Raw genomic sequence first — 18,562 nt, forward strand, 5'->3', positions numbered from 1 at the left:
CGACATAGAATATGTGTGGATGCAGTGGGTAGACTACACAGCAACAACCCGAGTGCGCGTGTTTCCTCTTGAAGAGTTCATTCGAATTCTTCGGAAAGAGAAACGGATCGGGATCTGCTCGGCTGTAGAGTACATGCTTCAAGATGACACAATCCTCCCCGAAGGCTCCGCCACCGGTCAATACTACCTGGAGCCTGATTTAGCAAGCTTTTACCGAAATGGCAGTATGGTAGCACCCGCAGCCCCGAGCGCTACTGTCATGACGTTCTGGAAATCGGAAGATGGCAAGCCCGTGGAAGGGTGTCCGAGAAGTGTGTTGCGAAATGTTGTTGATGCACTTTACAAAAGCCACGAAATCAATATCTTGTGTGGCTTCGAGATCGAAGTGGTATTCCTAAAGCCAAAAAAGGACCAGCAGACTGGCCAGACGACCAGCTACCACCCAGTAACCACCAACCACTCATGGTCCCAAATGACCACCGAGACAAGAAGAATGGTACCTATTCTGGAAGAAATTACACGGATATTGAAAGCCATGGACATCCAACTCGAGCAAATCCACGCCGAGTCAGCAAATGGCCAATTTGAATTTGTTCTCCCCCCAGCATCTCCTCTGGCGGCAGTGGATACCCTTTACGCCGCACGACAAGTTGTTGCTACTATCGCAGACCAACACGGTCTCCGCGCAACGCTGCATCCACGCCCCTTCACTCATGGAGCTGGTAGTGCCTCTCACACGCATATCTCAATCGACCCATCTACAAGCGAAGATTCCTTCCTTGCTGGTATCTTGGATCACTTCTCATCTATCGCGGCATTTTCCCTCTCACAGGATGCAAGCTACGAACGCATTCGTTCGGGTATATGGTCGGGCTCGGAATGGATTGCATGGGGCTTCCAGAATCGAGAAGCACCAGTGCGCAAAATCAGCCCTGGGCATTGGGAGTTCAAGTCTATGGATGGACTTGCGAATCCTTACCTTGCCGTTGCTGCTATTTTGGCTGCAGGATACCTGGGTTTGGAGAATAGAGTTCCCCTCACTTTGAAGGATTGTCCAGGTAAGTCCAAGGTACCCTTTGCCCACGTTTGAATTATATACTCATACCTTTTTAGTGGATGCTTCTACCCTTACCGATGCTCAGCGCTTTGATCTTGGTGTCACCAAGAAAATTCCTCAATCCCTGCAAGAAAGTATTGAATCGCTTGTAGCTGACGAGCCTTTACGCGTTCTGCTGGGACCGGATTTCGTGAAGAAATACATTACTGTGAAGAGGGCGGAATCAGCTCGCCTGTTGTCTATGGAGCCTGAAGAACGCGGGTTGTGGGTTCTGGAGAGATACTAATCGAAGTTGAAAGTCAGGTAACTGCATACTATGTCTTTCGCATCTTCAATTTAATAGATATTCTCAAATGACCAAACAATTCAGATAACCAGACTCAATTCACGACATGACTTCCTTCCACTAGATATCTCAACTTCATCCTCTCTTCCGGTCCACCAGTTGCTCAGATCCCGCGACTTTGCTAGCTTGAGAACCCAACTTGATTAGCACCTTTCCATGGCAGCAAGGATCCAGAATGGCTTATATCGAACTCAGTCATGATAAGGACTCGATTCCTCGGGGTATCGGCGTCAGGAGCACAGCGGCACAAGCAGCCTGGCAAGTACCAAAGGCGACATTGCAGCCAACGATTGTAGCTGGGGCCGTAGCTCCTAATGTAGCGCCCAAGGTAGCGCCTCCGGCAGCATAGCAGGCCATGACGACAGACGAACAGCCCCCTTGGCAAATAGCATAGCCGATTGGACCAGCAAGGACAGTCGGTACCAGGGATAAGGTTCCCAGAGACAGGAATGTAGAGGCCTTCATTTTTGATTTGTTCTAGAATCATTTAAGTTGAAAGCTAATATTCGGGCCGTTGTAGGAGGTATCAGATAATTGAAGGTTGTGGCTGTGGATAGTGAAGAGGTCGGAATCATGGAGGGGGATCATGGATGTTTTAACCCCGGAAGCTTTCAATGTTAACAATCGCAATCGTTTGAATGACTGATTAACCTAGAAGCTTCCATTGTGATGGAATGGATGCATCATAGTTTCAACAAAAAAGGGCCCATTCAAACGAAGATATAGGTATCAGACCTGGGTCCTCAAATGATTTGTATTCTATAGACACTTGTCTTTCATTATCCAGCAGAGAAGACCAGTCAATAACACCTAAGTAAGGCAGTGGAGGTGCATGACAGCCCTTCCCGCCTGCTCAGTCGTACTTAAGATGATGAAGAAAATCTGCACTCTATTATCAAATGTACCTGATGTGAAGCAATGCAAAAGAATAAAAGGTTGGTAGGTCTTCCAAGAGACCTCTTCCCGGCACCTAGCTTGGGATTTCTAAATACGGGAGCTATGTATGCACTCACTACATTTGTCGCTAGTATGGGCAGGGCTTCTAGAATCAGAACCAGCGACGAATCAATTCCAGAATTCCCAACTTTCCTATCGTGATATCAGATATCTCTGTTGTGGGTAGAATGATAGGAATTCCATCTGCTGCGAACCGTGTGGATTGTTCGAAAGCATAGGCTAGGCGGATGAGGGTTTGCTCTTAGAATCGACGGCCAATAAAGCTGAGTCCAAACCTGTCCCATCTCATGAGAATCTCCCCCAAGGATAAGAGAATGGATATGAATATTCAAAATAAACACTTACGGAACACCAGGTCCTTCCTCAACAAGGTTACCACGCGCATTGTGCCTTATCGGAGTGTCGCGGGGCATAAAGCCCAAGGGAACGGTGATGACAGGGTGACCTGTCAGACCTGGCACATCCGAACTCACTATAGAGGGAAATATGAGCGCGTCTGCCTGGGCGGCATCTGATGCCCCATCTATACCATCTTTGCCTGCGAGATATTTCATCCTCTCCCATCCGGCTAGAACCTTATCTGACCAGCGATCATCCGCAACTCTCGCCGCTTTCCCAGGACTCAATATCACGCTCGGGGCATTCCTCTTTTGGATGCGACTTTGTGCATGCGATGAGGTCATCGAGACTATGCAGATTATGAGGATTGATTTCAAGATTGTTGAGATACTTTTCTATATTCTCCTTGTACTCCGCTGGACTGACAAAGTTCTGGAGTGCGGTCGGGCTATTGATCTCATCGTATGCAGAGTAATTTGCGTTGTCGATGATTGTAGCTCCTGAGTCCCGTAGGAGAGTTAGGACTTCTTCAAACTTCGCCATGACGGAGGTTTTGTTCATATTAGCGCCAAGGGGGTTCATAATTTCGTTCTTGGAATGGCCAGACGGCTTTTCTTAAGACCCTTGGGGTCGCACATGCTCTCATAGTTCGGGATAGTATCAAAAGGAATGGCTCTTGTGTCGGGGTCATCGGGACTTTGTCCGGCAATTAAAGACAGCAACGTCGCAGCGTCTTTCACACTGCGTGCCATCGGCCCAACTGAACCACGGAGCTTCGTAATAATGGGGTATTATCCCGGGAAACAAGACCTTTCGTGGCTTTGAAACTGACTACATTGCTCCGCATAGCGGGGCATGTGATGTTGCCGACTGTCTGATTGTAATGGGTTACTAAAGTACAGGAACGGCCACATTTCTGTCTATGATTTTTTTTTCTGTACTTCAAGTAGGGGAGATGGGATGGGGTAACGGCTGAGTGCTTACCTCAACGCCGATGGCTGCGGCGGCCAGGCCTAGAGTTGTCGATACAGCGGAGCCGCTACTGCTCCCGCAGGGATCTTGGTGGGGATGGTAGACCCCATAAGTCTGCCCGCCCCACGCACTCCAGCCATTCGAGGACGAGCTTCCAGATGAGCGCCCATTACCCCACTGCGACAAGTTGTCCTTCCCAAGGATGATGACGCCCGCGTCCCGTAGGCGTTAGATGATTGAAGCCTCCGCTTTCGTTGTGGCGCCGACTAAACAGTACGACCCCGCTGTGTTGTTTATCCCATGCACGCTGATGGTGTTTTTGACGAGGATGGGAATTCCATGTAATTTACTACTTATCGGTAAGCAATGTCCGAGCTGTATTCAATATCAGTATTTATGCTCCAACCTTCTAGGACCGCGTTCAGCCCTCTCTCTATCGAGCTCCTGTGCGAGTTCAAGAGCATCGGGGTTCGTCTCGGTGACAGTGTGAATGGTAGGATTTACTTCGGCGATTCGGGCTAGGTAGATTTGCACGAGGGTCTCTGAAGTGAATGAACCATGAGCTAGCGACTCGGAAAGCTCATTGATGGACAAGTTTCGGATTGAGACGTAAGCTGCGCTTAATCAGCTGGGGTTGCCGTTCCCAACGACGGAGGTGGATTCGGACTTGGCCCACGCAAGGACCTCTGGGAGAAGAATATTAGGGGAATCAGACGGCGAAGGCAATGAGATATGACAAGCGACCGATCTGGGCCATTCTGGCGTTCCCAGTCTTTTCTAGTTATGTGTAATAGGTTGCCAAGTTTTGCTGCGGTCTGAATGTAATATTGATTTATCTTTTCCAAGTAGAGGATGAGGCTACTATCAGAAAATTCAAAGAGAAAAAACCGTCTGAGCGAAAATGGCGATCGTTGAACTAATCCGTTCCTGTGAGGATGGAGGTCCAAGAGGTTTAACCCATGGCGTATAATTCCATCGTTATTATCAAGGAACAGGTTATCAAATCCCGTCACATCATCCATGCTAGGTAATCTCTGTTTGGAAGCTTTCTTTCTTTCATCAAGAAGGTTGTTGCTCGAGCCGCCTAATTCTGGCCATCTTTGTGACAATTCTCGCGGTCTATACCACTCCTTGCCTTCCCAGTATCTTGCTTCGAGCCTTTCTTTCCCGGATTCGGATTTCGCCGCGACTTCATTTTAGTTTTCTCAGACTTCTCTTTCTCACTACATGCAAATGTATAAAGTCAGCATATACTCCAATCTCAATGAAACTGCAAGGTAGATTCAGATGCCCAGGTGGCACAACAACTCCCAAGGTGCCTTATTGTCTGCTAACCTACCGCTGTTGCTCCGATCGCATATGATTGCAGGCATAATGACAGGGATTAAAGAGCGCGTTGCAAGTTGAAGACGCAGCTGAAGCACCAGGCCCACAGACAAATCCGAATGCAGAGCCCGCGGCCATGTGACAGGCGATGAGGGCGACGGAACATCCGGATTCACAAACATCATAGTCTGCTTGTTCAGCACTGACAGTCGGTAAAATTAGCAGGGTAGCGAGCGGGAAGAGCGCGTATAGCCTCATAATGGATTGATAATTACAAATGCTCAAACTCCCGATAGACGAAGGGTGATGATAATGAGGCCTCAGATGGAGCATTTGGGAGATGATAAGGTCTGTGTATTGAAGATCAGGATTGCTGTGACTTCCCTTGAATAAATAGTCTATTGAGCAAACCATTTGAAAAAGTTTGATCAAAGAATTCATTCGTACATCATGGACCTGACAAAGCTTTCAACAGACAAACCTCATTCATGAAAATCCAGTCCAGGACCCATGCTACCGGGGTACATTTGCAGTATACCAGGCGGGTGAGGGGACATAATTACCTCTAGGGATCACGATTGCCTACAACCAACTATATCAGCTGGCCTTCACATTTAGCTTCCCCAGGTGCCCTGTTGGTACTCACATGAATAGGCGAGTAGGTATTCATTCACCCATAGATACAGCTCATAATCTAACTCAGTATGTAAACATGAGTGGTTCATTGAATCTCAGGCCAGTTGCGATATGGGGTGTCCATTTAATCGAGCTTCATAGCCAAGTAAATACTTTTCCTGATCTCCTTCAAGTTGCTCTCGCGCCGGGCTACATAGGAATTGTGCAATAATGGTTGCATGTAGATTGATGGCTTTATTCCATCGATTCAAATTCATTTGAGCTCGACGATGTGCAATATATCAAACCCGAACATTCTCTCGGGCTATTTTGCTCGTCTCAAACTTCTTTGCTCGCTTCGAATCCTGCTTTCTCCCCTTTGTATTTGATGCCGACTCAGCTTTCTCACTATGAGCAAAGTTAGCAAATCTTAGTTGCTTCAATTTCAAAAAATATTCAATTCTCTTTTGGACACTTACGCCCGTTTATTCAAAAGCACGGACGCGCAGGCGGCCTGACAGGTACCATGGGCGGCGTTGCAGGCTATAACCGCAGGCGAAGCTTGAGCCCCACAGCAGGCGCCCCATTGAACCCCGGCAACAGCATAGCAGGCCCTGACAACGGCGGAGCAACCTGCCTGACAGATCCCATAGCCCGCTTGTCCAGCATTCGCGGCTGGGACTATTGGCAGAGTAAGCGGGATGATTTTGGCTATTTTCATAGTGGATGGTTTCAAAGTTTTGATATGCGCAAGTTAAGAAGTAATGTTGGGCAGTTCAATATTTTCGAACAATATCAGGCGAATAAGTGGAGTGAAGGGATTGGAATATGGACCTCCCCATTAGTAGTATAATATTTTACAAATAACAACCGGTTGATGCCGATAGTTTGGATATATCAGTGCCAGTCATTGATCCATAAAGCTTTCATCAAAGGATAATTTCAGAGACTATGTATGTGGGAAAATCCCCAGGTTTGTCACATAAGTTTCATTTCATTTCTCTTTAACATCTGCCATGGCCTGCATATTCAAATGCTAGGAGGACGTCACCGGCCTGGACATATTCTCCTTCCTTGGCAACCAGAAGGATCCTCCCAGCCTTGGGCGCCAGGATCTGTGTTTCCATTTTCATTGCCTCCATCACTCCGACCAAATCGCCTTCCGATACACATGTACCATTTGCGACCTTATAAGCTTGGAGTGTTCCAGAGATTGGTGCAAGAATATGATCACCCTCTGACGGAGACGGCTCTGGGTCACTTTTTGCAGGGGAACAGACCCAGCGGCAAGGGCGCCCAATCCGCTCAACAGGAAGCTTGGAATTCCTAAGGAGACAAGCTTGCCATCTATCTCCACTTTCGTTCTTATTAATGAGGGGTCACACACTGGGTCAGGACGGAGTGCTGGTAGAGGAAGTGCAGTGAAATCAGTCTCCACCCAGCGCGTATGGACTCTAAAGCCACCTTTACTAATAAAGTCGTCTGTGTCGAGCACTGCACGATGAAATGGGATAACTGTGGATACTCCGGTGATGCGGAATTCTCGAAGTGCCCGGCGTGCGCGAGCTAGTGCTTGCTCACGAGTAGCTCCAGAAACGATCAATTTTGCCATGAGTGAGTCGTACGCAGCTGGAACGGCGGAGCCAGCGATGACGCCGCTATCTAGTCGGATACCTGGGCCGGAGGGAGGCTCAAATTTTGTAATTGCGCCTGGAGTTGGTAGAAATCCGTGACCGGGATCTTCTGCATTGATGCGAAATTCGATAGAATGTCCCCGAGAGACGGGAGTTTCAGTAATGGAGAGTGGCAATACCTCAGCGATTCGGAATTGCTCTAGGACGATGTCTATCCCAGTTGTCTCCTCTGTCACTGGATGCTCAACCTGAAGCCGGGTGTTGACTTCCAAGAATGAAATACTCCCATCAGCGCCGAGGAGAAACTCAACAGTGCCAGCACTTGAGTAACCTACAGCAGCACATATTTTCTTTGCCGCGTCACAAATATTCTGCTCCTGCACTTTCGACAGAAAAGGCGCAGGCGCTTCCTCGATTAATTTTTGATGTCGTCGCTGTACTGAACAGTCACGAGTCCCAAGCACGAGCACTTGTCCATGCTTGTCGGCTAATACTTGTGCCTCAACATGGCGCGGCCGATGCAGATAACGCTCAACAAAACATTCGCCACGCCCGAATGCAGCAGTCGCTTCACGGACAGAAGATTCGTATGCATCTACCACATCCTCCATTGCCCAGGCCACTTTCATACCACGGCCACCTCCTCCATGTACAGCCTTTATCGCAATAGGTAAACCGTTCTGCTTTACGAATGCGAGCACTTCTGTAGCTGTCGATACAGGCCCATCACTTCCAGCAATCAGTGGGGCTCCCACTTGCACTGCAATCCGTCGAGCCTCTACTTTGTCGCCCAGAACCTCGATTACTGATGGATCGGGTCCAATCCACGTCAGACCGGCGTCAACAACTGCCTGTGCAAAGCCCGCACGCTCAGATAAAAAGCCATATCCCGGATGGACTGCATCCGCACCTACTCGCTTTGCGATCGCGATTAATTTTTTGATGTCCAGATAGGTCTCGGTCGCATTTGAGCCATTCAGTGCATATGCCTCATCCGCCAGTTGCACAAAAAGGGCATTCACATCCAAGTCCGAATAAGCCACAACAGACAATACACCATAGTCTTGACACGCGCGTATGATGCGTACGGCAATCTCGCCCCGATTGGCAATCAGTACTTTCTGCATTGTCACAAAGATATCGACGATAGGAAATGAGAGTTAGAAGGAAGGCTCAAGCCACCGCCAGAAGATAAAGAATATGCAGATCATCTCGCTTCCGGCAATCTGGGATTGAGAGTAACCAAATTCGATTAGATCAGTGGGTCTATCGAGATTTCTGAGATTCGGTGTTTTCTAGGCGTGCTCCACGCCTCTACCCGCTCAGCTGAAGAAAACCTTGCGAGGTGGGGGCGCTGAAAAAACAAAGTAATACCATGACTTGCAACATTCCTCGTCATTCAGATGTTCCGCTATCACTTTTTCTAACTGCAAATTGATGCTCGTGGATTCAAATGTTATCATCATGATGAGTGACTATAAAGCTGATCCTTCAATGTTTACTCTTCAGAAGCTTAGACTCTTCTCAGCCATCGGAGTTAGCACCCATGGCGTGGCTCGGAGTATCCACACTTCCAGCCTTTGCGGGGCACCGGCACACCGCAGTGACCGCACAAAACACTGCAGGATATGCTACAACGACCCACATGTTCGCAGGAATATGTACTGCTTGTTGCCGCTATCCTTCTCCGAGTCTGTACCTGTTATGGTCCAAAGTGTATTTAGATACGCTTAGGGATTAGCACATTACTATCAAAGAAAGCTTTCAAGCAACGATATCCGGATAAGAAGTGTGGTCAGATGCATTAACTGTCCCTATCGCAACTTCTCCATGATCAAGATGCGCTTCCTTCCAGTCAATAATGCAAGCATGCTCTTGGAGCTCGCAAATCTTGAGCAAACACTAGCCCTGTTGGCATCTCTTCAAGCTACACCAGTATCTGGAATCAAGGAACTGGTTCCAGCGGCCCGAACCCTGCTCATTCGCTTTCAGCCGCAAGAAGTGACTGCGATGCAGTTGGCGAGCGAAATTAGCAAGCGAGAGCTCTCGGCCAAATTGCGTCCTTCTAACAACTTGATTGAAATCCCGGTCTGCTATGATGGGGAAGATCTTGAGCACGTTGCAAGCCTTACAGGGCTCAGCGTGAAAGAGGTGATCCGCCGGCATACAGAGAGTGAATTGACTGTGGCTTTCTGTGGCTTTACGCCTGGATTTGCTTATCTGGTGGGCGGGGATCCTGCGTTGAATGTTCCCCGACGGAAGAACCCCCCGTACCCGCATTCCGGCTGGCTCAGTGGCTATGGCAGGATCCTTTAGTGGCGTGTATCCACAAAGTAGTCCGGGTGGCTGGCAGTTAATTGGCACGACACCAATGAGAATGTGGGACTCTTCTCGTAGCCCAAGTGCCCTACTCCAGCCTGGAAACCGCGTCCGTTTCGTGACTATAGATGATGCTGAACTACCAGTGCATGTGATATCCGATTCTCCTACTTCGATATCGGATCAACATACCATACCTCCTCAAGAGGACTGCGATCAGTTCAAAGTGATCACTGCACCATTCCCGGCTCTATTTCAAGATTTCGGTCGCTCCGGCCAATCCAGTCAAGGTGTTTCTGCCTCCGGGGCTTTAGATCCACCCTCATTGAAAGCTGCCAATCGAGTAGTGGGGAATCCGGTCAATACTCCATGTCTCGAAATTATGCCGGGTGTATTTTCATTTGAGAGCAGCGCTCGGGTAGTTATAGGCTATGCAGGAGCGCCTTGCATGGTCACTATTCAGGATGTGAGAGGCCATACAAGAACGGTGACGAACTTGCAGCCGGCAGCAGTGGAGCCCGGAGATGTTGTGAAATTCGGTCATGCAAATGCTGGTGTGCGCTGCTATTTAGCCGTACGCGGCGGATTCGATGTCAATGAAGTATTAGGAAGTGCAGCTACAGATACCTTGGCAAATCTGGGGCCTAAACCAGTGACAGCTGGCAGAGCCTTGAAGCTCAGGAATTCCAGGTGCAACCTTATGAGCGTTTCTCTGAACGAGACTTCGACGTTGATTCTTCCTAAAGCTGGTGATGTCCTGGTTCTGGATGTCGTGCTTGGACCTCGAACAGAATGGTTCACTTCAAAAGGGCTAGAAACTTTCACTCAACAGCAGTGGAATGTTACACCTGACTCAAGTCGTGTTGGAATTCGGTTATCGGGTGATATCCCTATCGAGCGCGAAAGAAATGACGAATTACCAAGTGAGGGAACAGTAAAAGGTGCTATTCAAGTTCCTCCTACAGGTCAGCCAGTCCTATTCCTTGCCGATCATCCACTCACAGGAGGCTACCCTGTAATCGGAGCTGTGGCTGAACATCATCTGGATCTCCTTGGCCAGCTTCCAGTTAATACCAAGATTCGCCTCCGACCCCTCGCACCATTTTCAGAGATAGTGGGCGTTTTGAATTGAGAGTATTATAATGCTAGTGAAAAGCCTGTTATACCGATCTTCGCAGCTCCTGTTCATTTTTGCCAAATCGGAGTCCCTTGATGCCAGATTAAGGATTGCTCATTTTCGCATCTACACAAACTAACGTAGATATGTGGATGCTTTACCCTGCTCATTAAGTGTCCAGTCAGTGGATAACCTTAATAGACCCAAGCTCAGTATAGTCCAACCTTAATACCAATAATCGTGTATGATGAGGACTTGAACACAGGTTTCAGATGTTGCTTCCTATCATCACTATAGAGTTGACGCGGCACAAATGTACACTCATTCCTTTCCATATATAGCCTCCTATTCTCCATGATCTGATACATACGACCACAGGGTGTGGAGAACAGGGCTTCCCGTCCGCTCAGCCGTACTTAAGCCACACGCCGGTCAGTTAGTAGTATGGTGGGTGACCACATGCGAATCCTGACTGTTGTATGTTTTTGTTTTTTTATTTCTTGAATCGTTAGGCAGGCTCCCCTTGTTGCCCTCTTTGTTCCTCCAGTCGTTGTACGATTACTCTCTAACCTTTTCACCTTCAAGTTGGCGTAGTCATGATTCTACTAGGACGAAGGCCCTCACACATTTACATGTTCTCAGCCTCTCGATCTATTAAATAATCGCTGTATTTGATTCAAATATAAAATGCACAAAGAAACTGTGAAAGGCCAAACTAAAGAAAAAAGGAAAACGGTAAGCGACCATTGAAAACCAAAGAGCAACTTCGAGCTCTGGAGGCAAAGCTCCACCTTGTGGGGGTGGACCACATCTGGACCCTTCGAAAAGGCAAGGAGGGAGGGAAGCTACATAGAGAAGACACTGAGCATGGGAATCAAAGGCTTAGGTAGTTACCATCGAAAGATTCCAGAATTCCTGCAAGATTTTGAACAGTTCTATTACTAAAAGGATCGACGACGAGATGGTCGCCTGATAACATTCTGAGCCATTTGGGAAGCCGGAACAGTTCCCCGTAACATTGTTCTTTCTTCACTTGAAATCCCTAAATCGACTTTGATTCCATCGGCAACCTGCTCCATCTCACTCACAGTTTCACATTGACCATGCTCGATCATTATATTCCGATCTAGCCCATGGAACATCAGAGGTAGTGTTGAGGACTTCCAAACGTGAACTCCTCCTCGGGTGGAAATGAGAGCGGTTACGATGAGCAGAAGAGTCCCCGCTACAAGCAACACGGCAGGTACGGTGAGCCACTGCCATCGAACAACAACATATGAGTCCCGACTAGTGACAACGCCGTAAATGGGGTTATTGCTCATTTTGCGAGCCAATGCTGAAACTGAGAAGGCAATATTGGTCATCAACATTTCTAAGCCAATATAGGTCGCTCTTTGTATATTAACTGAGCTTGCGACCATGTCTTGAATTTCGATGTTACCGCCAAACCACGGTATGTTTTCTGTTTCATTGCTGTATTGTACGTTAAGTTCCATGCTCATATTACCAACAAGAGCGACTAGGCTCTCATAATAGGATTTGGGCTCCACTCCACAGAATTCAAAATTAGCAGGGTCCATCACTCGCCAGAGTCCCTTATCGAGGTCTGCTTGTCCAGTTGTATTCCAGTTCGTCATGGGACTTGAGTTGGGCTTCCAGCACAGCTTATCCTCAGCGGGCGATGTTGTGGATGAAGCTGTGTACAGTGATCCGAAATCTTCGTCCACAATTTTGATAGAGCTATCTCCACTTTGAACAGAAATAGCGTATTCTTTTGCGCAAATCGAAAAAGCACATTCCGTGGCTTTTGCCACTTTTATTGCGTCCATGAGGTCAGATAGAAAAGTAGATTCGCCCTTCAGATCAGATCGAAAAGTAGATATGTTTGTTGAAAACTCTTCGGGAATGTCTAACTCGGCAGATGCAGTCACTATCAAAGGATCATCAATTCCGAATAAATCACCAAGGCCCCTTTGCTTGGAAGCGAGGGTTCATCATTGTCATTTTTGTCACCGTGAGTATCGATAATCCAGTAGAGATATTTGGGGAGAGTCATGAGGTATTGTTTGTAATTCAAAATCGGACCCACGACTTGACTTCCATTCGAGGGGTGAGTAATAAGCTCAAGGCTCAACTGCGTGGAGGTGAAAGAAATCGAGTAGCTCGACAGCATGCCATCTAGAATCGATACGTTCACCGGTATATACTATGACTGTCCCGGGGATTCCAATCCCGAGGAAATGGTAGTGCCGACTCGGACCGACACTGGGATAATATCACCAAGACTTAAAGTCATTAGTACACATTTCAATGGACCGGAAGTTTGGCCAAGTGCAATTTCCCGTAGGACAGCTCACATTGGGGTCAATTGAATCAGACAATATCCCGCCATTGATTGCATCAACGAATTCCTTGTTTGTGTTGACTGGTGGTAGAAGGTACCTCGACTGTACAACCTGTGCGGTTTTTGATTGATGTTGCGTCGGGAGAACGGGATAGTCAATAATCTGCTGAATGAAGGGATCGAATGCCATGGCTAAGAGTACTACCAAAGCCCCGATAGTCACAAGCGAGCGACATTTATCTTTGAGCAAGATGGTTAGAGATCCCCATGGCCCTCGGCTAGCACTATCACACGACTGAATATAAGACAATGGCTGGTGAGACTTTCGAAACAAGACCCATCTTAGTTGGGCAATGCATTCCCCCGCTACAAACATAAGTGAAGACTTTGATGCAGTTGCGAGAACAGATACTATAGTGTTTAAAGAGACCCCTTTGGGTAGCTGTGGGCTTTGCTTTCCATTATAGAGCTAATCATGCTAATAGTTAGTGACTTGATAAGCTTGGCTTATAATGACTGAGTGAGACTTACCTGTAAGACGCAAAGTATCGCGACAAAACATGATATACTAAAACAAACAGCGATAGCCTCCAATGACCACGAGTCAAGTGCCATTATATTCCAAGTAGACTGAAGGAAAGAATCAGTCCGCAAGTATGATTGCTTCTCGACTTCCTCTCATCCCTCTTTATATGATTGAACGAGGAAGTATTTTTGTATTTGTTGTTGACTTCGCTTTTGTCTGGAAAGGATTATCATCACGGCGAGTGTTATGATGATAAAGGTTCCGAAAGTGATACCAGCCCCAATACCCGCCTTTTCATTAACTGATAAAGTGCCTCTGCCCCTCCTTGAGTCCGCCGAGGTTGTAGAGAAGTCTTCCGCCTTCCATCTCACTGGCACTGCATACGCATGAACCAGATGTTCAGGCACCGTCGAAACAAAATGGTGACAAGGCTCTGGAGAGTCGGTTACAAAATTCATCGTGATTGTCTCATAAGAGTATCCTCTAGAATGGGAATTATTTAGCACTTGAGCATCTTTCAGAAGTTATGTCTGAGTCGGCCATCGGCTTCTAGTAAGTACGTACGTTGGGCAACAAAAACCGAAGTTTCAGTCGTCGAGTCATTTGTAATTGATAGAACTGAGCTAGCAATTGTGTAGCCACTGGGACATCGACCCGGAGAGGAGTAAGAGGATGGGCTCCATCCAGATGGCATGCAGGTTGTGTGGTTGAAATCGCCAAAATGACTGTAAAACGTAGTGGTTCCAAAGTATGTCGTCGTGACTTTTCCAGATGATTAGTGCAGGCTTCTGGTGGTATGAATACGGTCGTCAGGGGCAGATTCGCGGCAGTTGATGATGTCGCGACCGTAGATGAAATCATCTTGAGTAGGATGTCTATTTACTCCTAGAAATTACAAAAAGACTTGAGCCTTTTTCAAGACAACAAGAGGCGAGGTCCCTTATAAGCCTAGTAAATTTCAAAAGGACACCGATAGAGCCGCATATTTCATTTTCAGCGTCCCCCCTGGCTGATCCTGCTTTGGCAGTGATCGTCCAAGGTCGGGCGTATAACATCATGCGCGCAAGAGCTTCAATACAACCATGGGCTTAACCTAACTAGATCGCCAAGGCTGTATTGTATATGTACCAGGTGCCAGCTGAGTGTGCCAGCTGAGTGATCAGCAAATGACCCCTCAGGAGCCAGCAAACCATAAGTGACCTCGGGATTTGAATATGCACCAACAGGGTCTTCGTGTAACATCACAATCTTCGGAGAATGGTTATTAAAATTAGACCCCAAATTCCATTCCAGCCTTGGTTCAAAAATTGGCTTGGCTTAATCTACCTGACCTGGGCAATGTACCTAGGTGTTCAATGTTGTCAGTTGGGCTTAAGCGCAGGATCCCGAGCTGTTCGTGCGCTATGTCATTGGTCCTCCTGCTTCAAAATGTTAGGTACAATAATGACTTGGTCCATTGAAATATTCAATTGATTGATCGATATCGGGAGCTTCTGGACTAGTAGAAGTGTGCGGTTCATGTAATTAGGCCAATGGAAAGTGCACACATGCACGCACACGTACACTGACGCAATCTCATGGGCTGAGTGATCTGCAGTTGTATCGGCCCTAAACGTATCCATAGATGTCTCAATTCATAGCAGAGTTGAGAACAAGAAGGGCAGACTAACTGTTGACGCAGGAATTCGACTCCAGGCGGGTAGTATCTTGAAATTCACGATTTTACTTACCAGACAACGAGCTGTGACGGCACACTTCATGAAGGTAACATTATTCATCAATAAAACAAGATCCGCTGGCTCAATGCAGGTGCTATGGATATGTAGGTATACCCCCAGTCGCCTTATTCAACTTCTGCAACGAACCGCTTTATTGACATTCAGCAGAAGGCATTCTATGTGCCTGCCAATACTTGGCCGGCGGATAAGGAGCTGAGTGAATTGGGGATTGATAATATACATCAACTTATGAGTACTATATAGGGTACCAGAAATGAGATCGGCGACCTTTCAAGGTTGGACCTCAAAGACTCAGAGCTTAGAGAAGATCTAAGCCTAATAGTCTTCTGTTTTTGCGGCAGTAAAGACGTGCCTACATTTGTCAATTAGCATTATCCAAGGGCAGGTGTGGAGCTGGAATCTCAAAACTCACACGAAGTTGTAGGCATGAATCCGCCGATTCTGCAGTTGACTTTGCACAGGAACTATCATACCCTCTACATCACACCCCTCATATCCTGGATAGGTAGCGATGGATCAATCCATGGAGTCAGTGAGCTTAGTATTCCGGAATTAGACCCTCAATCACTTGTACGGGGATATGAACCTGTTGTTGGTGGGAGGAAATAGTCTAATCAAGGTTGTTCTGGTCATAAAGTGGACCAGACACGGGAATTTAGTTTTATCTCCAAATAGTACCCCCAGTGGTCTTGTAGAGCTCAAGGCATGACTGATTAGAGCATCGTTCCCAAGGTCAATAAAAATGCCATAGAGAACATTGAAGTGAACTCAGAGATACCAGTTTCATGGTCAAAATGAGTTAATAGGCTGTTTTATCTCAAGTTCTTGGGGACATATAAAGGGACCAATGTTGTTCTTCCCCACACTCCATCGTCGTAAATGCCATAATAGATTCTCAACCACTGGCATCTAAGGCCCTTGGAAGGGGTCCACGATCTACTCCTGATTATAGTAAGCTGGAGTGGGGCTGAGCTGAACGAAACATGACTGTCTTTTTATGTAATTTTTAGCTTTTCTGAATAGAATAATGGCTGTAGCAAGTAAGAATCAGATCACGAAAAGCAGTAAGAGTGAGGCTGGCTGGGCTGACTTGGGCGAGATCGGCCGAGGTCGCAGGGCCTGCTACAAGGGAGCCAGGCCCATCAAGTTAAGTGCATTAGCTGCATTACCACGAAGTGCATCGATTGAAATATAAAGCAGATCATTCCCATTGCGACCTGCTTAAAGTTCGGATCCATAAAGATCCTTGCGGCGGAGGCTGATTCGCTGGCCTTGCGTATTTTGGGGATTGGGAAATTGGTCTGTATAAATGTTCCAGATTAGGAGGTATTTGAACCATTGGTTTGATATCTCAAACATACCTCAGATTGATGGAGCATGGGTATGTCGTTCCGGTCTCTTCATGTAGACCTCCAGGACGCCATGTATGTGATAAATTTTCAATTCCCCGTACGCTAGCCCAGCATCCACAGCAACTTCCTTGCTACATCAAATGTATGAGCTGAGATGTAGAGGAGGATGGTTGATTTTTGTAAATCTATTGGCTGTGAGATGGCACTATTATGTACCCAACGGGGTTTTCATCCCAGAGCTCAATTAACTCGTGGAATGAACAATAGTAGAGTAAGCCAACTGGGCAGCCACTTAGATTTCTGGTGTACCTCAATCTCAGAAGTTTGTGTCCCGCCTGCGCTACCTCCTTGGGTATCAATCCCTTTGATTTATGTCTCCATCTGTTATGAGACTCGCCCTCCCCAACCTCACTTCAACATGTTGCGTCATGGTGGCTATCCCTCGAGCCGCGTTTTATGCCGACTTTTCTATTTTTAGCAGCTGGATGTCTTGTCTGTCGTTAATCGCTATAGCGATATTGGCCGAACCCCGCCCCAGTTTCACCCATGTCTTTGCATCGTCTCGCAGTTTGCACTCTGTCTCTGCCATGCCGACCTCAAGCGCTAGTGAGGGCCTGTCATTCGTACGCCCGCGTGGAGTTCTTTTCGGTAGCCACCTCTGGTCGGCGATCTTGTCAATAGTCTCCCGATTCATCGGTACATCCTTCCCTTTCTGCAAAATGATTAATCCGACCCTCCATTCCCATGGGGCTGAGAGCCTTCTTGATAATTTCAGTCATGGTTTGAGCCACGGTTGCGTGCAAGTGGGTAGGCATTTTGAGTATGGGAATGTTGAAACTCTTAAGAGACGGTGGAATTCGGATTTCATCGCAAGACTGAACTCGGTGAAGGTATGTGGGTGATTCTTTCAAGTCGAGTATGATGAGGCTCCAGTAAACTTCCGTGTCTCTACCGCACCCACGATATATACTCTCATCTTTCAGCCGGCATGTTCGCGCCATCGTGGCCTGGAAAACACGACTTTACTCCAACGCATCATGGTCGTACTGAGTACGTCCCTATAGAAAATCCGACTTTCAGGGTATAACCTCAGAGGCGGTTTGACCCAGACAGTGACGTCGACCCGAGCAAGGGGTATGTTGCCGGCCGGTGAGTGACGAAGGTCAGGGTAAATATGGGGCAATTGTGATGGATCTGAGATCAAACATGACTTGGTTCTGCTGGTTGCTTCAGCTCACTGCGCTATTCTACCTGTTTAGATAACTCTCACTAAGCAGCAAAGTAGATTAATCCAAACTGCTCACTGTGCAACAATATATCAATTGATTCAGGATTCACCATTTCTTCAAAGTAACCACCTGGGCATAAATGGCACTCATGGACTCCGCATTTAAGCGAAAGCGAAAGCTAAGTTGAAGTTCTGGGGCGTAATATGCGGGGGATCTGCAGGACAACAAGGCGCCCCATCGGCGTCAGCCGCCTCTAACCCAACCCTTCAGTCGAACACCCAATCAAATTTACAAGGAGCATTCCATTTGTCATGCGACTCGCAAGGGATACCAAAAAATATGAGGCTGAAAATCGCCCGGGTGATTTACCTAATTACCCCGCCCAGCCAGGGCAATGCTTCTCAAAGCCACAGCCGAATGATACCCCAGGCTAAGCAATTATCAGGTGATGTGAGAACTTTCTAAAAAAGAAGTTGATTCTCGCGAGTTTTCCACTTGCAAAAGCTCTATTCATCCTTTCCGGAACGACCATACAAGCGTACCAACCCTGGTCTTAGCGAAATATGCACTCATCCTCAAAATCGTGGCGGGTGTAGTGTCCGTGCTCACCTCCATTTTCGTTTCTATTAGACTCGCACGCGCATATCGACGAAGGAAAGCCCTCGGTCTCCCAACAAAGCGTGCGGACAG

General features: G+C 47.3%; 8 protein-coding genes across 8 annotated transcripts; 3 read left to right on the forward strand and 5 right to left on the reverse strand.

The window, feature by feature from the left end:
• Positions 1 to 19: 19 nt before the first annotated feature.
• On the forward strand, positions 20 to 1,343 carry N7483_007653 (uncharacterized protein; the record flags this gene model as incomplete). Its single annotated transcript, XM_057091090.1, has 2 exons — positions 20 to 1,058; positions 1,114 to 1,343. The coding sequence occupies 2 exons, from the start codon at positions 20 to 22 to the stop codon at positions 1,341 to 1,343; spliced, it is 1,269 nt and encodes a 422-aa protein (XP_056945831.1).
• A 255-nt stretch (positions 1,344 to 1,598) lies between these two features.
• Positions 1,599 to 1,868, reverse strand: N7483_007654 (uncharacterized protein; the record flags this gene model as incomplete). The annotated part of the gene is made up of 1 exon (XM_057091091.1): positions 1,599 to 1,868. One exon carries the CDS (start codon positions 1,866 to 1,868, stop codon positions 1,599 to 1,601), a length of 270 nt encoding a protein of 89 aa, XP_056945832.1.
• An 833-nt stretch (positions 1,869 to 2,701) lies between these two features.
• N7483_007655 (uncharacterized protein) lies at positions 2,702 to 3,281 on the reverse strand (the record flags this gene model as incomplete). Its single annotated transcript, XM_057091092.1, has 2 exons — positions 2,702 to 2,898; positions 2,963 to 3,281. The coding sequence occupies 2 exons, from the start codon at positions 3,279 to 3,281 to the stop codon at positions 2,702 to 2,704; spliced, it is 516 nt and encodes a 171-aa protein (XP_056945833.1).
• Positions 3,282 to 5,914: 2,633 nt separating this feature from the next.
• Positions 5,915 to 6,333, reverse strand: N7483_007656 (uncharacterized protein; the record flags this gene model as incomplete). Its single annotated transcript, XM_057091093.1, has 2 exons — positions 5,915 to 6,020; positions 6,092 to 6,333. The coding sequence occupies 2 exons, from the start codon at positions 6,331 to 6,333 to the stop codon at positions 5,915 to 5,917; spliced, it is 348 nt and encodes a 115-aa protein (XP_056945834.1).
• A 283-nt stretch (positions 6,334 to 6,616) lies between these two features.
• On the reverse strand, positions 6,617 to 8,373 carry N7483_007657 (acetyl/propionyl/methylcrotonyl-CoA carboxylase subunit alpha; the record flags this gene model as incomplete). Its single annotated transcript, XM_057091094.1, has 2 exons — positions 6,617 to 6,938; positions 6,998 to 8,373. 2 exons carry the CDS (start codon positions 8,371 to 8,373, stop codon positions 6,617 to 6,619), a joined length of 1,698 nt encoding a protein of 565 aa, XP_056945835.1.
• Positions 8,374 to 9,085: 712 nt separating this feature from the next.
• On the forward strand, positions 9,086 to 9,562 carry N7483_007658 (5-oxoprolinase subunit B family protein; the record flags this gene model as incomplete). Its single annotated transcript, XM_057091095.1, has 1 exon — positions 9,086 to 9,562. The coding sequence occupies one exon, from the start codon at positions 9,086 to 9,088 to the stop codon at positions 9,560 to 9,562; it is 477 nt and encodes a 158-aa protein (XP_056945836.1).
• Positions 9,563 to 9,617: 55 nt separating this feature from the next.
• Positions 9,618 to 10,697, forward strand: N7483_007659 (5-oxoprolinase subunit C family protein; the record flags this gene model as incomplete). The annotated part of the gene is made up of 1 exon (XM_057091096.1): positions 9,618 to 10,697. One exon carries the CDS (start codon positions 9,618 to 9,620, stop codon positions 10,695 to 10,697), a length of 1,080 nt encoding a protein of 359 aa, XP_056945837.1.
• A 926-nt stretch (positions 10,698 to 11,623) lies between these two features.
• On the reverse strand, positions 11,624 to 13,641 carry N7483_007660 (DUF3176 domain-containing protein; the record flags this gene model as incomplete). The annotated part of the gene is made up of 4 exons (XM_057091097.1): positions 11,624 to 12,612; positions 12,696 to 12,888; positions 13,040 to 13,495; positions 13,558 to 13,641. 4 exons carry the CDS (start codon positions 13,639 to 13,641, stop codon positions 11,624 to 11,626), a joined length of 1,722 nt encoding a protein of 573 aa, XP_056945838.1.
• Between the last annotated feature and the right edge of the window lie 4,921 nt (positions 13,642 to 18,562).

Source organism: Penicillium malachiteum (assembly GCF_028827825.1).
Source record: "Penicillium malachiteum strain IBT 17515 chromosome Unknown utg000003l:1.0-4950554.0:1.0-4952489.0, whole genome shotgun sequence".
In the NCBI taxonomy this organism is placed as follows: Eukaryota; Fungi; Ascomycota; class Eurotiomycetes; order Eurotiales; family Aspergillaceae; genus Penicillium; species Penicillium malachiteum.